Source organism: Callorhinus ursinus, unplaced genomic scaffold (assembly GCF_003265705.2).
Source record: "Callorhinus ursinus isolate GAN/ISIS: 27379988/994484 unplaced genomic scaffold, GSC_fseal_2.0 scaffold1, whole genome shotgun sequence".
Taxonomy (NCBI): Eukaryota; Metazoa; Chordata; class Mammalia; order Carnivora; family Otariidae; genus Callorhinus; species Callorhinus ursinus.
In genome coordinates, this window is record NW_027397063.1 from 120,261,319 (window position 1) to 120,282,868 (window position 21,550).

The 21,550-nt window shown below is 43.2% G+C and overlaps 1 protein-coding gene and 1 long non-coding RNA gene across 5 annotated transcripts in view; one reads left to right on the top strand and one right to left on the bottom strand.

Annotated features, from left to right (window-relative positions):
• NEK11 (NIMA related kinase 11) overlaps positions 1-21,550 on the bottom strand; it is a 240,963-nt gene that overhangs the window by 21,659 nt on the left and 197,754 nt on the right. The window contains exon 14 of one of the 4 annotated variants that reach the window (XM_073900190.1): positions 9,319-9,427. The exons of the other annotated variants lie outside the window; for them this stretch is intronic. Within the exon in view, the coding sequence (XP_073756291.1) occupies positions 9,319-9,427 (109 nt within the window). The remainder of the gene's footprint in view (positions 1-9,318; positions 9,428-21,550) is intronic. 4 annotated transcript variants of the gene reach the window in all.
• Positions 1,915-6,521, top strand: LOC141374028 (uncharacterized). The gene is made up of 3 exons (XR_012380582.1): positions 1,915-2,090; positions 4,022-4,151; positions 6,344-6,521. It is a non-coding gene; the product is annotated as an uncharacterized lncRNA (long non-coding RNA).

The window sequence follows — 21,550 nt, forward strand, 5'->3', positions numbered from 1 at the left end:
AGGATTTTCCACTGTGTGGTGGGTTGGCGTTCAAAGGTCAACTGTATTTGTGTGTATGTGTATATATGAACTAAAGCTCAGAACTCCAACATTACTATGGCACAATTGTAAATGAGGTCTCCTCTCCCCCTTCCCTACATCCCTTCCCAGTTGTTCTTCCTTCCCACCTTCCTTTTTTCATTTTTTTCTTCTCTCTCCCTTCCTCCTTTCTTTCCATCTTTTATTATTTTATCTAATGGGAAAAGAGACAGAGGGAAAAATCAGAGGGAAGGCCAGTGAAGAATTTATGTGGCATTTAGAGAATCGGAAGAAAGCAGGAAATGGGCTTCAGATGGAAGCAGACTCCTTATTTCGGCAGCCTGTGGACCAAGATTGGACTGATACAGACATTAGCCTGGCTTCTCAGTAAGAATGACACACAGATTTGTGAAGCGTTTTATACTTTTAGGGTAACTGAGAGGCGATGGATGTGTAAACTAAGCCTATTGTGGCAATCATTTCACAATACCTACACACATCAAATCATCACGTGGTACACTTTAAACTTACATAATGTAAACTTGGAGGCAGAATGTTGTGGGGAATACATGGAAATCTGTGGTGTGGGGCAAGTCAAACATACCGGGAAGGATGGTTTGGATGTGCGTTTCTAATCTCCCTGGGCACAGGATTCACCTGAGGCGCTTGTTTGAAATGCAGATTACGGGGTGCCTGGGTGGCTCAGTCGTTAAGCATCTGCCTTCAACTCAGGTCATGATCCCAGGGTCCTGGGATCGAGCCCCGCATTGGGCTCCCTGCTAGGAGGGAAGCCTGCTTCTCCCTCTCCCACTCCCCCTGCTTGTGTTCCCTCTCCTGCTGTGTCTCTGTCAAATAAATAAATAAAATCTTCAAAATAGAAAAAGCAAATACTGATTCAATGAGTCTGGCTGGGGCCTGGGAATTTGCATTTCTAATAGGCTTCCAGGGCTGCTGCTGCTGCTGCTGGTGGTGGTGGTCTGGGACCACACTGTGAGGACCAGCACTCAGCTGACAAAGCCTGCTTCCAGAAACAACAGGCAGGAGCATTTGTAATCAGCGGGAAGGGCTGTGAGCATGACTATCTGGAGCCAAGACTGCCTCCTGCAGACGTTACACACAAGGTGATGAATGTCATGGGCTGGCTCGCTCCGGGACGACTGCTTTCCCCACCCAAGTCAGCCTGGCCCCCAGCAGCACCAGGACCAAACAAATGCTGCATTCACACCTATGCTGGTTTTTTTCCCCACTCCTGCAGGAACCCTGACCTCGAGATCAGATATTTTATTTGCTTCATCCCCAAAGTAATGACGTCTGCCCCACAGAGTCCTCCAACATCGCCTTGGCTCCCGTAGCGCCTGGTGCTGATGACACTGTTCCAGGTGTAAGTGGCAAGTTGCCCCCCGAAGTTCCGTCCCGAGGGTGCCCACAAGCTGCCGCGGGCGGGACGGAGGCCACACCGCCTCCCCTTCCCTGCGGGCTGAGAACAAAATGGCAACTATTGCCCAGCATTCAAGTCATTTCAGTAGGGCTTGACAGCATCGCCACTTCCTTTGGAATGAAACCAACAAAAGCTCCTCTACAACTTCTCCACGTTCCACAGTAAGTTTTCTGACGCGTTACATTCCGGCAAAGCTAGGATTATTGATGTATGTTTGGGAACCGGGACATTTTTATATCTAGTTCTTCCTGTAGGATGATTTCTTTGCCATCGGTCCTTGTAAATCAGGGGAAGTACAAATGCTAGCTTTAAAAATTCACAAGCTGAGGTTGACAAACACTTTTCACCTCTCTGATCCAAGCCAGCCAGCGTTTGATGGCGGCACACCGAGATTTTCTCTTAGTTTCCGCCTAAGGATAGCGAGACCGGAAGTTACCGGTAAACACGCGCGTGCGCACCCCCCCCCCCCCCCCCCCCCCCCCCAACGCGAGAGCTCAGGCTTGGAGCCTTCGGGAAACTAGTAAATGAATGGTTTCCTTTTCAAAACATGATCAAAAGGACAAGACTCAGTGCAGGTCTTAAGAACTTTGTCACACAATGAGGCTGTTGTTCGCATTTAATAAATAGGTTCCATGTGAGTAAAAGGGTGTGTTTCTCTAAATCCTGGGGGGACATGCCGGGTTAGCTTTATGAGTGATAGATACAAATTAAGGAAACATGATAAAAGTTTCTAATACGCTTGTATTCACTTTAAATTTTGCTCTAATAAGGGAACATTAAAAATATGATTAGCAATTCGGTTGTTTTTATGCTTGAATCATGCTTTCATTTGTATTAAAAAGTTCTATTTGAGCAGAAAAAGAGGCATAATATTTCTTCTCATTTTCAAGAAATCAAGCTGTTGAAACTGTATGTTTATAATAACCACAAAACTCTTGTCTATCTGGTGTATGAAAGAAAACCAACAGTTTTCTGAGAGTTATCTTTACATACACACCCATAAAAATCTTTCTGTTTTGTGTTAAATGACTTAAGAGAATTATGAACATGGGAGTTGAGAGAGCCTGTCCCAGGACCACTTAACGTCAAGGCTCTTTCCCACCCAGGATGTTGGGGGAACTGCTCAGGTTTCATGGAGAAGCAAGAAGCACAGGAACACATCTGTTTGAAGAATGTGATGCGTGCCAGGTGGGCAAGTGGTGCCAGGTCATTGCCTCAGCTCCGTCTTCTGATGCTGGACCCAAGACTCTGTGGACAATTCTGCCTTGCCCACTACACCTTATTAGGCACCAATAATAGGAGGTGCTAGAGAGACTAGGGAAAGCTGGAGGAGAAAAGGGATTTGGGGCTCTGGTTCCAGTGGATGGCCTGGCACAGCTTCCAGCCAGCAGCAGCGGACTCCAGTGTGCGGTTTCTATCCCCCTCACATACCCAGCCTCCTCCTCCCCTTCAGAGACACCAGCACCAGCAGCTGTCATCCTGTCTTCCAAAATCTGGGTACCATTCCATGGAACCTCTCCTCAAGCTCAGAAACACCAGCAGAGCCCAGGATTGGTGCCTACTTGGGGGTCTGCATCCCAGGCCCCCGGCCCCTCCTCTGAGCCTCCAAGTTTTTGTAGTCCCAGCCTCTTCATTTTACTTTAAATTTTTTATTGTTATGTTAATCACCATACATTACATCATTAGTTTTTGATGTAGTGTTCCATGATTCATTGTTTGTGCATAACACCCAGTGCTCCATGCAGAATGTGCCCTCTTTAATACCCACCATCAGGCTAACCCATCCCCCCACCCCCCTCCCCTCTAGAACCCTCAGTTTGTTTTTCAGAGTCCATTGTCTCTCATGGTTCGTCTACCCCTCCGACTAACTCCCCTTCATCCTTCCCCTCCTGCTATCTTCTTTTTTTTTTCTTAACATATGTTGCATTATTTGTTTCAGAAGTACAGATCTGTGATTCAACAGTCTTGCACAATTCACAGCGCTCACCATAGCACATACCCTCCCCAATGTCTATCACCCAGCCACCCCCTCCCTCCCACTCCCCACCACTCCAGCAACCCTCAGTTTGTTTCCTGAGATTAAGAATTCCTAATATCAGGGGCACCTGGGTGGCTCAGTTGGTTAAGCGACTGCCTTCAGCTCAGGTCATGATCCTGGAGTCCTGGGATCGAGTCCCACATCGGGCTCCCTGCTCAGCGGGGAGTCTTTTTCTCCCTCTGACCCTCCTCCTCTCATGTGCTCTCTCTCTCTCTCATTCTCTCTCTCAAATAAATAAATAAAATCTTAAAGAATTCCTCATATCAGTGAGGTCATATGATACATGTCTTTCTCTGATTGACTTATTTCACTCAGCATAACACCCTTCAGTTCCATCCATGTTGTTGTAAATCCAGCCTCTTCATTTTATTCTCCTGGTCCGCAGTGGGAGCTGCTCCCTGTAGTTGCTGCTCCATGATATGCCAGTGTCTTCTTTTTGTCTTTTTAGTTCCCCTAATACTTGGACAACGACTCATTTATAAATTCTTTCCATTAAAGTAATTGCTGTGGTTTCTTTCACTTAATAGGGCCTTCGCTGATAGATGAGCTGAGAGAGAGGCTGGCTAGGATTCCTTTCCAAGATACAACATTCATAGCATAGAAGAAGCATAGAAGAGTTCCCCATAAGATTTGTTGTACAATTTGATATTAAATCAGGTATGGGTCAAACTACCTGATCCTTATTTGGAACATCAGAAATGAGCACAAGAGACACCTAGTAACTCTTAAAGGTTGTTCCTTCAAGTTTCCACCTCCATCTACTGCTGTCTGTGCTCTAAAACGGTAAACAGGATGTGAGGCAGTGTGAGATGGTGGTTACAGTAGTCTCCAACTTAACTTCCTTAAGGCCACACACACACACACACACACACACACACACACACACACAGTTTTTTCTATGGAGAAATTGGAAGAAAGGAACGAAAGCAACAAGAGATTTCTGGAGATGAATCTGGAGATTCACAGCCAGAATTCCAGGTATGGTTAGATGAAGAAAATGATATGTCATTATAAGAATAAATGCCAGCATTGTTGGGTTGGCAGCTGACACTTACTTCTCTATATAGTAGACTAAAAAGTAAATGTAGCTTGATTTGAAAACCTTTTAAATGAGTGGGGAAGGGCGCCTGGGTGGCTCAGTTGGTTAAGCGACTGCCTTAGGCTCAGGTCATGATCCTGGAGTCCCAGGATCGAGTCCTGTATCGGGCTCCCTGCTCAGCGGGGAGTCTGCTTCTCCCTCTGACCCTCCCCCCTCTCATGTGCTCTCTCTCTCTCTCATTCTCTCTCAAATAAATAAAATCTTTAAAAAAATTATAAAAAATAAATGAGTGGGGAAAACTGCCATTTCATTTATTTTTAGTAAAAGTACAATGTTGCAGTGCAACTTAATTCATATGTCAACCCACGGGGCAGAACTATAACCAGAACTGTGCACTATGTTCATTGTAGGAGAAAAGCAACCAAGTGTTGTGTAAGTCCTGGTCGTGCACATTCCTCAGATCCTTTTGTGTGTGTTGGTTCAAAACAGCAAGATTGCATGTGGCAACAGTGACAGGAAACATTTCAGATTTGTTGCTTTGTCTATAACACAGTGAGGACAGTAAATACTCCCTATGTCTTGTCTCTTGTCTACAGATGATAAAACTAATCTCAAAGACATAATGCAACTAGCTCAAGGTCATATAATTGTTGAGTGGCAAAAAGCTGAGTTTGTACCTGGGTCTCCCTGACTCCAAGAACCGAGCTCCTAATGTCTCAGGTCAATCACACATCCTCAACCAACTCTTCCTCCCATTTTGTTTTTAGGTAACTTCTTTGGGGGTGATTACCATTCTATGGACAAAACTCCCAAGTTCTTGGGTGACTGTAGTCTGGTTACTTTCTGAGCTTTTCTTACCTACCTATTATTTATGACAGTTTCTAATATTTTCCTAAGATAAATTAAGCCAACCAGTTCTTTAAAATAAAAAATAAGTTTAAAATATCTCTAGCCTTTGTGGCCTTATATTGAATTAGCCAGTAGCTCTCTAAAGCAATAGCCAGTGGTTTACAATTTTTGCTAAATCTTCACTTTCTCCAGGATGTTTATCAATAGACCTTACTGATTTGCATATACCAAATGTTTGCAAGAGTTATACTCTTCAATGATCCTTTTCAGTGCTGGTCTAGAGTGTCCCTTCCAAGTGGCAAATCTGCTGCCTTAGCACGGTGATTAATACTTCTGCTCTTGCATAATCACCCATTTTCCCAAACATTATTCACTCATCAATATTCAGTCAACACCATGGAATACAACGGTGTGCTTCTGTATGCTTTATTGCATTTAATTCAAGGTTCATAATAAGCCAATGAGAGCAGGCAACATTATCTCTCTTGTTCTCTGGAGCAGAAGGAGGCTCAGAAAGTTTAGGCAATTTTCTCAGAACTACAGAGCTGGGAAGTCACAGAGGTCATTTGAAAGTTCCAGGCTTCTAAATCCACAGGGCTGATACAGCTCTGGATACATGTAAACAAAGGATGAGGGATCCCAGAAAACCTACTGATCCACAGTAAAGCCCACAGGAGGGAAGAAATAACAGGGCCAGTGGATGTCTCTTTCTCCCTAACCATGGCCGAGGAAGTCTGAGGTGCTCATGCTGGGGAGCTAGAAGCAAATGCCACGCTGCGTATTTACAGGCACCCTATCAGGAGTATGGACAACAGCAGCTTGAAACCTCATTTTCGAGCAGAGTTTGGATGAGGCAAACTGCTTGAGATGCCCCAGTATATTGTTATACGACTCCTGTCTGTCTTGTATTTGTCATTTTTCTGCACAGATACATACTGTATTTTTTTCTATCGATTTTCAGAAGCAGCCAAGAAACACATCCTGCTGAGCTGACACTCAAAAGGTACAGATGCCAGAGCCTCTGCCATTGCTTTTCACCTCTAAGTTTGAAAGCATATTTGTCATATAAAAAGGAAAATTTTTTAAATTAAAAACAAAAAACCCCTGAGATGCAAGAAATTTAAAAAATAAAATGAAATCTCTAGAAGGTAATAGCGAAATCATTCATCAGGTGATGGCGTCTACAAAATCTCTCCCCGTCTAGTCCTGAGAATTCACCTTGAAGGCCCCACTGTCTCCTCTCAACACCTCACGTCAAGCCTCACATGAAAACTCCGGAGCTCACTGCAGCCCTATAAGCTACCCAGAGAGACCAAACCTACCCATATCTGAAAACTGCCCTGAAGGCCCATTCTCCTCAAGCCCTCTCACAATAGAGCCAGGGGGATCATCAGAGATTTGTGAGCCACCTTTTAGAGATCTGAGGATGCAGTAAGTAAGAAAACCATTTTTGTAATGTTCCCATATTTCATTCATTCATCCACTCGTTCATCCATTGGTTGTTTACTGAGCACCTAATCTTTGTGCCGAGAAATCAGCAATGAACCAAAGAATCCTGTCAAGTCATCTCAGTATCTTTTTCCTATGGACAGAATGCAATAAGGAAATCATACAATTATATCTGCCTTTCAGATTTCAATATTTCACCCTCACACTTCTGATCACGAAGTGTTTTCTCTGTAGCGTTCTTCAGGCTGTCTGGCAAAAGGCTCATCCCCTAAGTTAATTTACTCACTATCTGGTCTTCCACTTAGGCAGATAATAGTGTCACGAAAAACAAAACTAGAGGGCATTTGTCTTGTACCCGAATGTCCCAGTCTCTGAAGAATCTTCGTGTGATTTTAGGGGGAATGAAATGTCATTGTGTAGGAGTTGTGTTTAATGAGAACACCTTCCTGCGTTATTGCAGGCAGGGGGAGAGGAGGTCATTTTATGGTGACTCACAGTGAGTGTCATGGTGCCCACGCCTCTGGGCAGACCCACTTTAGCTGGATCTCAACTAGGAAATGACTCTTTTTATGCCAATGACAATGACTTCTTCTTCTTTTTAAATAAACTAAGTAACAACTTCAACTTCAGGGCCCACCTTGTGTTACTTTGGTTTTTCCCAAAGATTGGGGAAAGTGTTGGGAAAAGATTGGGAAAGAGTGTCTTCCAATGAGTCTTAATATGGTTTTCCCAAAACCACGGCAGGTAGAATATTCATGCAGAGAACAGGAATCCTGATATCAGAGAGAGCTACAGGCCAAGCAAACAAGGGGAATTAAGTAGCACCTAGCATTTTACAGAATGCATTAGAGGGTGTATGAGTTATTAAAAACCAGCCAACAAAGAGAGCACTTAAATTGAATCTTGAGAATCCTCAGGTACAAGTATAAATAAATTCTGCAAAGTATAAAAGGGCCCTGATACAAAAAGTAGGTCATCCTAGTCCAGAATAGAGTGGGACAGGGCAGAAGACTACCAGCAAAATGTGTACCATTTAAGAAGAAAAATCTAGACCAGACTGGAAGAGTCACTGTAAAAAGGTAATCCCCAGTTCTTAGAGAAGGAGATGGGAGTTTACTGTGCTCATTCTCTCTCATCCTCTTTCACTTAAGCCATCAGAATTTGTTCTTATAGTTTGTGTTCACAAACCGTTCACATGCCAGAGGATAATCACACTGAAAAAATCCTTGAGATGTTTTTAAAGAGTTCTGAGTTAAGAAACACCTGTGTGTTTTATTACATTAAGATTTTCCTGGCTATTATGGATAAGATTCTACTGCCAGTATATGGGCAAACCAACTGAGCAGAACTCCTGATCGGAGGCTGATGAAGCTCCATGTTAAGTTCTAGTGGATGCTATTCTGTGTCCTGCTTTTCTCAGACCATCTATAATAGTGATTGTGTTTAACACTCCTTGATTAGGAGTTGACCATAAAAATAGAAAGTCAAAACACTATTAATTAATGCATGGTTGTAGGGAAATATACTCATCAAATCAGCCAAGGGCATCCCTGTCATTTATTCCACAGAGAATTTAAATTAAAATCTGCCTTCAGTTTTGCTCTCATCCTTTCTTCAAGGGTCACATATTTTTTAATTTAAACAATGAGAAGCAAACACTTAATTCTAATTAAAATCAACAGATTGTAAATTCTCTAGGTAAGCCAACTTTTATCTTTAAATAGAGTTAGACCCCTAGGAAACTACACAGCTTAGTTAATCATCAAACAGCTTTTTATTTTACCAAAGAAGCCACCATTATACAATTCACATCTGCATTTCCTGCAGAAGGATGTTGAGGGTAGGAGTTTACTCAATGTGCCATGTATAAAACCCCAAGTGAGGAGCCCTGTCTTCCATAAGGACCCACATTCACATTCCTGATAACGAGAGCTAAGAATTGTATCAGATTTCCCTCTTTTGACTTGACTTTCTAGCAGCTCAGGGCCACACTACACATTCAGCCACAGCAACCGGGCCACACAGAGTAACTTCCTCACTATGTCTCTGATCTCCATTTTCAATATATGTTATTCTGTAAGTCGTATTGTATATTACACACGATGTGAGAATGGATTAAATAAACGTCTCTCAGGTATTAGAGGTAAGCTGTGATCAGCAAAGCATGCTATTCATATGCATCAACTGGTAATTCCATTTTCAAATCCTTTTGACAAAGAGTCAGAGAATAAATTTTTCAGTAAAGTAGATTTTCAGTCTCTCAAAGGCAAAGACTGTCTTTTATTTCTCTCTTCATTATTCTCTGCAAATACCAGGGGCTCAGTCGATGCCACTGAAGGCAACAGGGGCTAACACTTACTTATTGAGCGTTTGGTTCATATTTCCTGGAACCTGATGTTACCTGGGAGGCTATCTGTGATCCTGAAATAGGAGGTGCAGGATAAGAAGTAGACGAAGAAGGCCTTGGTTTCTCCAGTGAGCACTTACCTGCTCTTATCGAGGTGGGCATACTCGCCGGAGTCTGGGTGCATGATGACAAGATGTCCTGAGGCTCCTGCATCCGGTGCCGGGTGGCGCTGCTGAGAACTGGGCAGCACTGCAGCAGCAGGAGACAAACCGGGGCCTCACCCAGGAGCACCCTGCCCCCATGCCCACCCAGCTGGTTTCCACGGCACAGGTGCGCAGAAGACGCCGCTTTCATATGGAGTCGAAAACACTATGACTCTGGTATTCTTCCAATTTTCCTAAGGTTTGCCCATTATTCTGTATCCGACTCCACCCAGAGTGCTTCTGGCTATTGCCTTGGCTCACGCAGGTTACACAACAGTGACAAGATCACCTGTGCCCCTCCCAGCCAGAGGGGCTTAAGGAAGGACAGCTGCGACTCCCTGACTCTGCCATCTTATCAAGAGTTGGAAATAACATTTAGATTATTTTTTTGCAAATATCTTCATACTGTACTGTCAGGAGGAGCCTGCCTTCTTCCTAAGGTCCTATGATTTGGGAGCCCAGCTGTGACAGCTTGTTCCATGGCTGGGAATTGAAAAGGTCGGGTTGGATGCTTTCTTTTTCTAATTTGGCAAACTGAAAACAAATATAGCAATAAACACGCGACTTCCTGCTTAACCTGCGGTACCTGGTGGTGTTGAGGGTTTCCAGCGTCAAACAGATTGTAGATATTTCAAAATAATATAGGAACAGCTGTGTTAATTTATTATAGTTTTATCCTAAGTGTGCTTGATTGTTTCAAAATAATGTGCATTGCCCAAGCTGGGAAAAGGACAAATTTACTACAGTGGGAATCAAAGACATGTAACAAATTCAATTTATGGCTCTAAAAGGGAAAAAGTACATGAGCAAGGAAGAGTCAACAAGGGATACTAGACAGACTGAAGCTTTGATGCTTCTTACCTAAGTAGTCCTTGAACTTGTTTTCCCACCTGGTCCCCACTCCCCAGACTTGGACATGTTTTGCAGTTGACAATAGCTAAAGGGCCCTCTTTAGGATTGTTTGCTTGGAATGCAGGATTTTAATTTTATGTAGGGAAAAAAAATAACAGAATAATCACTTCATAGACAATTAGACACCAACTCATAAAGTCAGGGGCCTGTAGAGTGGCCGTTGAAAGGATCCAGAAAGAGGTGTGAAAGAGAGGAGAACATTTACTGGGTGCCCACTCAGGACTAAATAGAATGATATTTAGTACCTATGTGAATTATTTCTCTATCTTACAGGTGAAGAAACCAAGACTTGGAGAGGCAAAGGGACTTGTCTCAGACTACAGAGTAAGAAGAGGAGCCAAGTTGCAAATTCAGATTGTTCAAATCCTAAAATCCAGCCCCACGCATTACAGCGATTTACCTATGATGCCTCCTGCTGTTACTGAAATGGAAAAAAATGGAATTTGGGTGCACATGTGTTAAGCGTCAGCTGGTACACACACACACGTGCGCGCGTACACACACACACACACACACACACACACAGTATTTAGAAAAAATACCTAGAGAAGATTTTTTCAGGGAAGGTGAGATTCTGAAGGCATAGTTGTGAGCAAAAGCCCAAGAAGTAGAGGAATGGCTAAGGTGTCTGACATGAGAACATTTTATTTTGCTCCTAAGAAAGGGATGAAAGCAAAAAAAAAAAAAAAAAAAAATGCTGGAAAACTGGAGTGAAGCTGGGAATGGAGACCTCTGGGAGGATAGTGGACTTTGGGCTATACCCCAAGATCCCCAGCTTTGGGGAGTGGCCCTGGCAGGGAGCCCTGAGCCCGCAGCCCAACTGGGGAACCGCCCTGATCCTGCAGCCAATGACTGGTGGGCGTGGGTTTCTCAAGCTCAGCCCCCTCCCGTCAACTTGGGGCAACTTTGCAGGGTCATCCCAGCTTCCGCACATCCCATCTGGTCAACGATGTCTTGCTGAGACAGTACCACAGGCTCAACCTCTCTCCCTCTGCCCAGTCCGACTTCCTTCTCTCCCCCAACATGTATGGATCCAGAGAGCCAGCCCCAGTGCCGGGAACTTGCTGCAGGAAAATGATCTCAGAGCCTGCTTTCTGGTGAGTATACCTGCAACAGGGGCTAAAGAGCACTTCTTTAAGAACAGGGATGCCTACGTGACTAGTTTGAAGTTGCTTAAGTCTTTGTGACATGACGCCTTTATCACTGGCTTTCAGATCTTCAAAAAAATCTAGCGCCCTCACAGATTATTTGGTTGAGTAGGAGTATTGGGGAAAACGGACAAAGAGACTAGATTTTCAGTCTAGACGAATATGGCATAGAAACGGGACAATGGAGACAGAAGATGAGATATTCATTACTTGTAGGGATTTGCAGAACTCCCAGGAAGGGCTGTGAACTATCATGGGATGTGGACTTAGGGCTTAAGCCAAAATTGCCCAGACCTAAGAGGCAGGAACAAACTGGCTGACATGTGGGTTAGCAGAGATGAGGGGCTTTACCTTCAAAGAAAGGGGCTCAGTAGTTCCTGGGCAGGGAAGTAGATGTAACAGGTCCATGTGAGGGAGAAGGCATCCTCTGAGCAGTGCACGGACCTGTTCAACCCTTTGGAAGAGATGAGCCCCTCCTCTGAACTTCCTGGTTGTTGGCTCCACTCAGGTGGCACCTGACATTCTCCCCAGTCTTGTGAATCATACTTCAAGTGTCCAGTCTCCCTAGTGAGGGTGTAAGGTGTCTCTCTTGCCTTGTGTCTTACGGCACTTAGTGCCTCACATAACAGACTCTTCAGAAAAACACAATCAATTGGTTGTAGACCTTGAGACAGCTAAGTAAGAAGTCTGACCAGCTCTGTAAAGGTTCTCTTAAAACTTGTATATAAATTCGAAACCACTGCTCTCTGGACAAGAAGCCCTCATTTGCTGGTCATCAGGCCTTCCTTACAGACAAGTTTTTGTTTGTTGTTTTGAAATTGAAATGCTGGCTTCAATCAGCAGTTCCTTCAGAAGCGCTGCTGCCTGACACTGACCTTTTATTAAAGAGCGGGACTGCTGGAAGCATAACTAACACCTCTTCAGTGAGATTTGGAAAGCGGAGAAGAGAACATCACTTCATCTATTTCTCCACTGAAAGGTTATTTCAATCAGTGAGACAGAATGAGCTTTATTCATAAAGCACTTGGAAATCCTAAAAGACTTTGTATTAAATATATTTGACAAAGGAGAAGCCTGGGCTGGGAGGATGAGATGCTGTCACAATACAGATCTCAAACACCCACTAACTCAGAAAAGCATGTGATGGGGCCTAGGATTTGATAGTGGCAGACCGAGCCTGGAAGCCAGCTTTGGCCTTTCTGTAGCCACAGATTCTCAAAGTGGGGTGGCAAGTACTTACTACTACAAAGTGAGAACAAACAGGTTCCAGAATATGACACCAGGCATGTGGAAGGCTCATTGTAATTAAAAGGCACCTTTAGAATTCCTGATGGGACCCAGGCTTTTGTGTTACTTGGCTCCAACTGTCACCATCTGACTCTGGTTGTGGTTAGCGGCACTAGTTTTGGGATTAGCCATACTTTTATTCCAAACACAGCCTTGCCACTTACTAGCTGTGTGACCATGGGGAAGTTTCTTAACCTCCTGAAATACAACCTCTTTACTTATAAAATGGAGAGTCTTGCCATCTCACAGGTATGTGGTGAGAGCTGTATGTGGTGGAGGGTGTCTGTCTGTCTTAGCACACTCCCCTTATCACACCTCCTCTGTGCACTGAAAGCAAGCTTCCCTTCACATAAACATGGCTATGGCTTTGGTCCAATTCAGAACCTGAGCTGATACTATTACAAACCTCCTGCAACTCCATCTTGGAAGCATTTTTAGCAAGTGCTTAATGCTCCACCATCATTTTTCCAAGTAATTGCTACTGCACCACGAGCCATGTATCAGGTTAACAAGAAGGACAATAAAGGTCATGGGCTTCTCATCTTCAGTTTGACCTTCCTCGGTCAAGGTCTTCCTGTGATTGAAAGTGAAAGAAAAATTTCAAGAACTTCTGAACCAGCTAGCTGAGACTGAACCAATTACTATATTTGACCTCAATGTTACTATAGAACCTCCTTGTGCCTTCTGCAGCCTCTAAATAGTTGCCTTCGGCCCTCATCACAGCACTTGGCAGGGCTGTGCTCTGACCTTGCTCAGACCTTTCCAAACAGCTGACATGAGAGCTCAAGGATGGAATCAGTAGGAAACTCATCATAGCCCTGCAGCACTCAAAGAAGGCCCTGCAACTGCAGCAGCTAACACAAGATCTAGTGCCCTCTGGCCAAGGACGGGCCTCTGTGATACACACACACAAATACACAAACCAGTGTTGAGCATCGAAGCGGCAAGCGCTGTGTCAGGCATGCCACACGGGTAAGTCACGAGTGCATCCCACTAAACACACCAGGGCACTAGACAGCTCCGTCAGAACCACTTTGCTTCCCATCTTCCTCAACAAAGACTATCTGCTCACTGCCCACTTATAGGAGAGCAACACCCATTTGGGCAAGATGCTGCACATCACCACACTGACTCCAGCTGGTCGCAACTAAGACCACTGACACCAACGTCAACAGGCCTGGAAAGTGCTCTTCCTACATGTTAGGGAGTTAGGGCACCATGAATTTCTTCACCTCATTAAGATAATTCACACAAAGATCACTGGCTAAATGGCTACTGCCCTCCCCCACATACACACACCCACACACCCACACCCACACCCACACATCACTTTTTGTTAATCCACGTGCGCAACACCATTTGTCTCCCAATATACAATGTTTCTGGGGAAACTGGGTTGGAAAACTCAGCTGAACCCTGAGGCCAAAGAGGCTTCTTCCCTTCCACTCCAAATCTAGACTTTGAGACATTTTCTGAACTTGACTCTCAAGTGTGTTTGCTGACAGAGATGAAAATACAACTTCCTAAATTCCAAAAAATATACCAAAAGCAAAGTTAAATAGACCCCACAGTAAAAGACTACATTTATAAAAGAGACAGAGAGACGGAGGGAGGGAGAGAAGGAGGCGGGGGGGGGGGAGAGAAAGAGGGAAAGATAATAGAAAACATAAAATCCGAAAGTTTGATAACATACTCTGTGGAGAAACCAGAGAGTAGGCACTTTCCTACATTGCCAGCTGGAATGCAAAAAGGCACTCGGAAATGCCTACAAGAATTATATATGCATTTACCCCTTGATCAAGCAATCCCACCTCTAGAAATCTACCCCAAAGATAAACTGGAAATAAAACAAAAAAGCTGAATGCACGGGCTATTCATTTTGGTGCTATTTCTAATAGCTAAAGCTGGAAAAACCTGTACGTCCATCTAGGGGGCAGGGTGAATGAACAACAGTCCGTCCACACAAAGGAGACCGTGGAAGCTGTGAAAAGGAATGAAGTCTATGGCTACACACTACTATGAAGTAATCTCCAGGATATATTGCTAAGACAAAAGTGTCTATAATGTGCTACCAATTTCTTAAGAAGTGAGAGATAGGATGCTTTTATTTTTCAAATGAAAGGATGATCCGTAAAAAATTTTTTTAGATTATTCCCTCTTGGGGAAGGGAGAGAATAGGGTAAGGGATCAAGGATAGAAGCTATCTTCTTTAAATATACTTTTTTATGGAGTTGACTTTGGACCCATGGAACCACTTTACATAATTAAGAAACAAAAGTATTAAAACAAAAGCAGTTTCTAAATATTTGAAACAAATAAACTTTTATATACCCATGCAGAGACTAATGATTCAGCTAAATATAGATGGGTTGCATGCATGTGAGGAAATTACTGAGACGAAGGAAAGAACCATGCAGAAGAGTTATAAAGAGAAAAGTACTTGGCGCTCATGCAGGGCCAGGAATAGTGCCTCTTCACACCTGCCAAACTGTCCTTTATTATTAAACCTGACAACTCACTGGCCATTAGGTAGAGTATACAGAAGGGTCTCACCTCAGTAATGGGCAAAAATCAGCCATAGCTTTAAAGCTGCCCTGGTCCTACATGACAAAACTCAGAAGTAAGACCCAAGTGTATCAAACTGTATCCCAGTAACTTAACTGAATCTTAAAACAAAGTTCAAGACTGCTTGTTGGAATACAAAAATAACCAGCAACAACAAAGTAAAATTCACAATGCCAGACATTCAGTCAAACATCACCTGGAATACCAGGAAGTAGTTATTGCCTATAATTAGGAGAAAAAATCAATCAATTGAAACCAACCCAGAAATGACACAGATATTAGAATTAGCAGACGAGGCCATTAAAATAATTAAACCATATTCTATTTGTTCAGGTAGCTGGAGGAAATATTGACTATGTTAATCAAAGACATGAAAGATATATATATTTTAGAAAAGACTCAAACCAAACTTCTAGAGAAGAAAACTTCAATGATTCAGGTGAAAAATACACTGATTGGGATTAACAGCAGATAAGACATTGCAGAGGAAAAGACTAGTTAAGTTGAAGACAGAGTCATAGAAACTAAAATGAAACAGAGAGAGGGGGAAAAAAGGCCTCAAAACAAATAAACAAACAAAAAACCCCAGAGCATCAGTGAGCTGTGGACAATGTCAAGAAGCCTGATATATGTATCATTGTATTTTCCAAAGAGGAGACACATGTCTACACAGCAAATATTTTCTTTTTCCTGTGCCTTGTGCATGAATTGTCAATGTAGAGGTGATTCAGAGTTGTGGTCACAAAGAGCTGCCATCCCTCTCATCAAGAAGATTTCTTAGGGCCCCAATGTTTTTCAGAGCATTGACTTTCCAACTGGAGAGATGGGCTCAGAAGCTTCCTGAGAACCTTAGGCTTTCTCCATGGGTACCCATTTTCAGGCTGAATCTTAGTGAGGTGGATCCCATCCCTAGAACTTTGTCCTGCTGAGCAGGACAGTAGAATCCAGTTCTCCCCCATGGTTCCCAGGCATTAAGGCTTCTTGGCCATGGCAAGAACCTGACGAGTCCCTGGCAGGGAAACCAGAAGTTCATCTTCACAATATCTTGGGTAGTGAGTCCTTCTAATAGCAGGCTTAGTGGGCCCACAAACCTTCAAAACAACTGCTCATGAGGTGTCTGAAAGTATAGCCCAAACCTGGCTCTCCTTGTGACAATTCTATGGGGAAAAAAGGAATTCAGAACCAGTACAAGGGTCTAACACATAACTATTCATAGATCTAGATCCATATCCACAACTACCATCCAGTTACAATGGGGGCCTATGATACTAAGTGATGAGCCCACTTCTATGATATTCTGGAAAAGATAAAACTCCTATAGGGGCAGAAAATGGATCAATGGTTGCCAGGAGCAGGGTATGACGGGAGAGATGGGTTATAAAGAGGAAGCACAAGGAATTTTTGGAGGTTCTATAATCTTCTATAGAAACTGTTCCATAATCTTGACTGCAGTGATGGTTATATGACTATAGGCACTTACCAAAATTGATAGAACTATATACTAAAAATTGATAGAATTTTCCTGTTACACATTTGTCAAATTTCATAGAACTGTATACTAAAAAATGTGAGCTTTATTAGATATAAATTATACCTTCCTTAATAAAATAGGAGACAAGTTAAAAAAAAGTCTAAAAAACTGAGGCCTTAAAAAAATATATTTTATATTATGTTTGGCTTTTATTAAGATTGATCCCAATTCATACTCTGGTAAGAAACTCCCCCCAGGGTGAAGTCCTTTAGATTTAGTGCTTCTCAAAATTTAATATGTATATGAATCTCCAGATAACTCATTAAATTGCAGATTCTAATTTAGGAGGGGTGAGGGCAGAAATTCTGCATTTCTCAGAAGCTTCTAGGTGATGTCGATGCTGTTGGTCTATGGAGCACACTTTAAGCAGCAAAGCCAAGGACTCTAGTTAGATTACTTGATATATACAGGCCAGGAGAACTATTCATTCCGGTTGAAAAACACCTTGGTGGCATGATACATTGTCTTGGCCTGTGTGTGTTAAAGGACAAATCCCTTTGCAACAGTGTGTCACTTACTATCCTCAGAGCTGAAAGCTGACCAACTGGACCATTCTGGAGCCAGGTCTGGAATCAAATCCAGCTAATGGTTGCAAAGAAAACTTGTCAACAGAAATCCCAAAACCCTTGCCCTGAGGGTAGAAGCTTCAGGAGGCCCATGCAGCCACAGTGGCCTATGAAGCCACAAAGGCCCATCCATCCATCCATCCAGCCAGCCAGCCAGCCAGCCAACCATCCAACCATCATGTATGAATAGCAACCTCTCTTCAAATGTCCATGGAAATTACTTAGTCAGAAAGGAAGTCAATACTGATTTCTTGTGATTCTGCTGACTCTGAGTGACACCACCCGACAGCTGCTGAGAGCCCAGTGCTGCCTGCACCCCAGCAGGGAGTTTCATCTGTGGAGTGGTCTCCCAGCAGGAGTAAGAAGTAGCTGTGACAGGAAACTGAGTGTTGGAGGATGATGGTAAATGGCTGGTTTTTATTCAACAACTTCATGACACTTTCCCAGAGAACTGGCACTTCTTTTTGCATGCTTAAAAAAACCCACTATATAAATATCTTCACAGCTTCTTAGCCCACAGATGCCCTTAGGTATAAAACATCACGTAGCAGACTAACACATGTCAATACCTTCAGATACTTCAGCTGGGGCTTTTCAAGAGGAACTAACCACATGTATATTGAGAGTCTTATTATAAGTTGTTAACATTTATTGAGCACTTACTATGTGCCACAAACTATCCTAAGTGCAATTCATACCTTCATGATCTCAACATGACATCACCTCACAACAACCCCATGAAGTAGGAACCACTATTGGCTCTTCTTTACAGATGAGAACTCTCAGGCACAAGGAGGCTGGGTAATTCGTTCAAGGATGCACACTAGTAATAATAAGCAGGGATATAAACTCCAGCAGTTGCCGTCTCCCTGCCCCATACCTTTCCCCTCCTGACCACTATGCTAGGGTCTGCTCTATGCCTGGCACTGCATATATGAATGCTCACTAAGCCTTGGGTTCTCCCAGTTGGGAGAACTTGAAGAAACATGGCATTAGGATCACCACATGTGTTACTCCTCAATTTCCTTAGAGAGCTTCGCTTTCTCACAGTAGGAGATGAAGCCACTTGCATGATACCCTGAAAACATCACACAGTACTGATAACTGAGTTGGAAGGTTTGTTCTTCCCTGTATCTTACCTTTCTTATGTAAAACTGGGGAAGGCTGTGGAGGGAGCAGATCTGGGAGGGAAATCAGGAGTTCAGTTTTGGACATCCTGAGTCTGAAATGCCTCATGTATATCCAAAAGGGAGATGTCAAAGAGCAGGTTCAAATTCACATACTACTGAAAAATTAATGGATGACAAGATACGGTGAATGGGACTCTCTTAAGAGTAACATGGAAGAATAGCTGGGAGTAGAGCTAGAACCAGGTTTACCATGAGTTGATAATTGTTGAGCTGACTGATGAATCCATTGGGATTAATTATACTCTTCTGAATACTTTTGTATGTTTGCAACTTCCCAAAGTAAATTTTTAAAAATTCAGAAGGAGAGGCGCCTGAGTGGCAGTCCGTTGAGCATTTGACTCTTGGTTTTGGCTCAGGTCGTAATCTCGGGTGGTGAGATTGGGCTCTCACTCAGCGTGGAGTCTATTTGGGATTCTCTCTCCCTCTCCCTCTGCCCCTCTCCCCCCACCCCGCTCTCATCGCCTCTCAAATAAATAAATAAATCTTAAAAAAAACCTCAGAAGGACACAGCATCACTTACATAGAATATCATACAAAATATAAAACCTAGGTCCAATCATAAAGGAATACGAGACAAACCCAAATCGAGGGACAGCCTACAAAATAACCCACCCGTACTCTTCAAAAATGCAATGTTATGAAAGATAACAAAAAACTAAGGAACTGGCACCAAAGACACATAACAACTATATGAAATGTGTGAAACTGGTTTGTATCCTGGATGAATAAAATTTGATAAATTTGATAAAATTTATTCTCAAATGACACAGTAATAATAACAATTATAATAATGTATAAATACATGTCTACATTATATAGATAGCTAGGAAGAGATTATGCAAATGTGGCAGAACATTAACAACCACTGAATCTAGGTGAAGCATATGTCATATTTCTTGTGCTGTTCTTTCAACTTTTCTATAGGCTTAATCTTTTCCAAAATCAATTTTTAAAAAATTAACATGATTAACCTGATGCAGTTAGTATCCCTAAAATACATCCCTTGCATTCCGTTTATTATATTCTTTTGAATAAAAAGCTATCTTCTTTATTCCTTAACAATAGGTACAAAACACTTGATTTTCCTTAAGAAGGCCTCTTGTCCGTATCAGTTTTCTCTGCATTATGTCAGTCACTTATCACAGCAGGCCCTGCAGGTACTCTCCACTGGTGGAGAACCTTGGCCGAAGAATGTCTCGCTCAGTCACAGTCCCTTCCCAGGAGAGCCCACACCCAGTGCTCGTTGACCGGGGCTGTAAAGTCCTGGCCCTCTTGCCCGAACTCAGGATGGTTCTACAGGGCCATCCCTGCTTCAGAGCTCTCCGCAGGGTCCACTGAGGCCTCAAGTGAGACCATGTCACCTATTGTGGCCTTGTGCCCAGCACACTTCCTTCCCCTCCTTGTTCCATGTGGTGGCCTCATGAACACTCCCTCACAAACCTCCTGCACAGTAATCCCCACCTCTCAGTCTACCTTCCCAGGGACCCAACTGTGGCGATAATATGACCATTTTGCAGATGAGGAAACAGAACCTTTGAAGATCACTTGCCTAAGGTCAGAAAATCATTTATTGGTAAAGCCATGACTCGGACTCCAAATCTGTTGGCCTCCAGCCTCCCCTCCCTTCGATTTACTTTTCCATATCCTACTTCTCGATTAAGGACAGGGCCAAGTTCCCACTTCTCCCAGAGGCCTCCCTGACTTCCCCTTTCTGACCTCGAAGCTCTCACCATCTGCTCCGTTTGGCACATGGGCATGGTCCCACTTGGAGGCTTTTCTGAACCCTGACCTCATATTACAAAATCATTGTGTTGTCATTTAGCTTTCCACTTTGAAATCTGGTGCTTTCTCTGCATTGTAAGTTCCTGGGGATAAAGGTCATTCATTGCTCTTCGTGTCCCAACAGTTGCTGTGCACACGCAGAGCACACAGCACATTACTGTGCAAGAATGGCAAGATCCCCTCTCTTCTGGCTGTGTTCTAAGTCTTAGAACAGGAAGCACAGCATCCTCAAAAGATACTTAGCCCTGTGGCTGCAATTTCCTTTTTGTCTTTTCTGGAATGGTACAGGGCTTTGTGACATGGGATATGAGGGGATGGCAGGTTATTCTGCCAAAGAAACAATACCAACCATGGGGAGAGAACCCAAGCTTCACTGATACACATTAGAACGTGAGCCAGAAACACCTGGTCAAATTCAAATTCAGTCAAGCAACAAGGAAGAAAAAAAAATACTAGGACTGAAATCACTAGAACATATCTTTGTCATTTATTTTGCCAAAATGACTCATTTTAATTAAAGCATTTCATAATATGCTAGCAAATGGAATGTTGTGTACTCTGCAAAAGTAATGAAGTCTTAGATCAAAAATCTGACAATACCACGTTATTAAATTTTAAGGGAGAAATAGTTGAGTAGCTTTTCTTTGAAGATTATCGACTGGGAGATTAACAAAGGCTTCTCCATAATCTCCTCCTAGCAAGGAGAAGGGGAAGGAGGCAGAGGCAAGAAAGTTTAGGCCTCACTTGAGGCCTCAGTGGACCCTGCGGAGAGCTCTGAAGCAGGGATGGCCCTGTAGAAGTTTACTCACATTCCCTCTCACTTCCAGTTCCTGGGCTTCACTTGTTGCCATGGTAACTCTGTTACTAGGTGGCCACTCAGACAGAAGCAGGACTTGAAACAATAGGTATCTAAACATATTACCAGCTTTAGGCTTAGAAATAATTTTCAGCATTTTTTTTCTCCTTTGCTGTCAAACATTAACCTGTATGATGATGTGTGGTGTTGCAAGACCAATACAAATGCATATTGACTGAGAAATAATGTTTGCCAAACTTCCCTAACTGTGCTTGGACACCACCAATACAGGAAGTCGATTTTAGAAAAAAGTTTCTGAGTTGGAACATCTGTAGGAGGGATCTCCAAACTATAGAGCTGACAGGCCAAATCTGTGGCCTGCCACTTGTTTT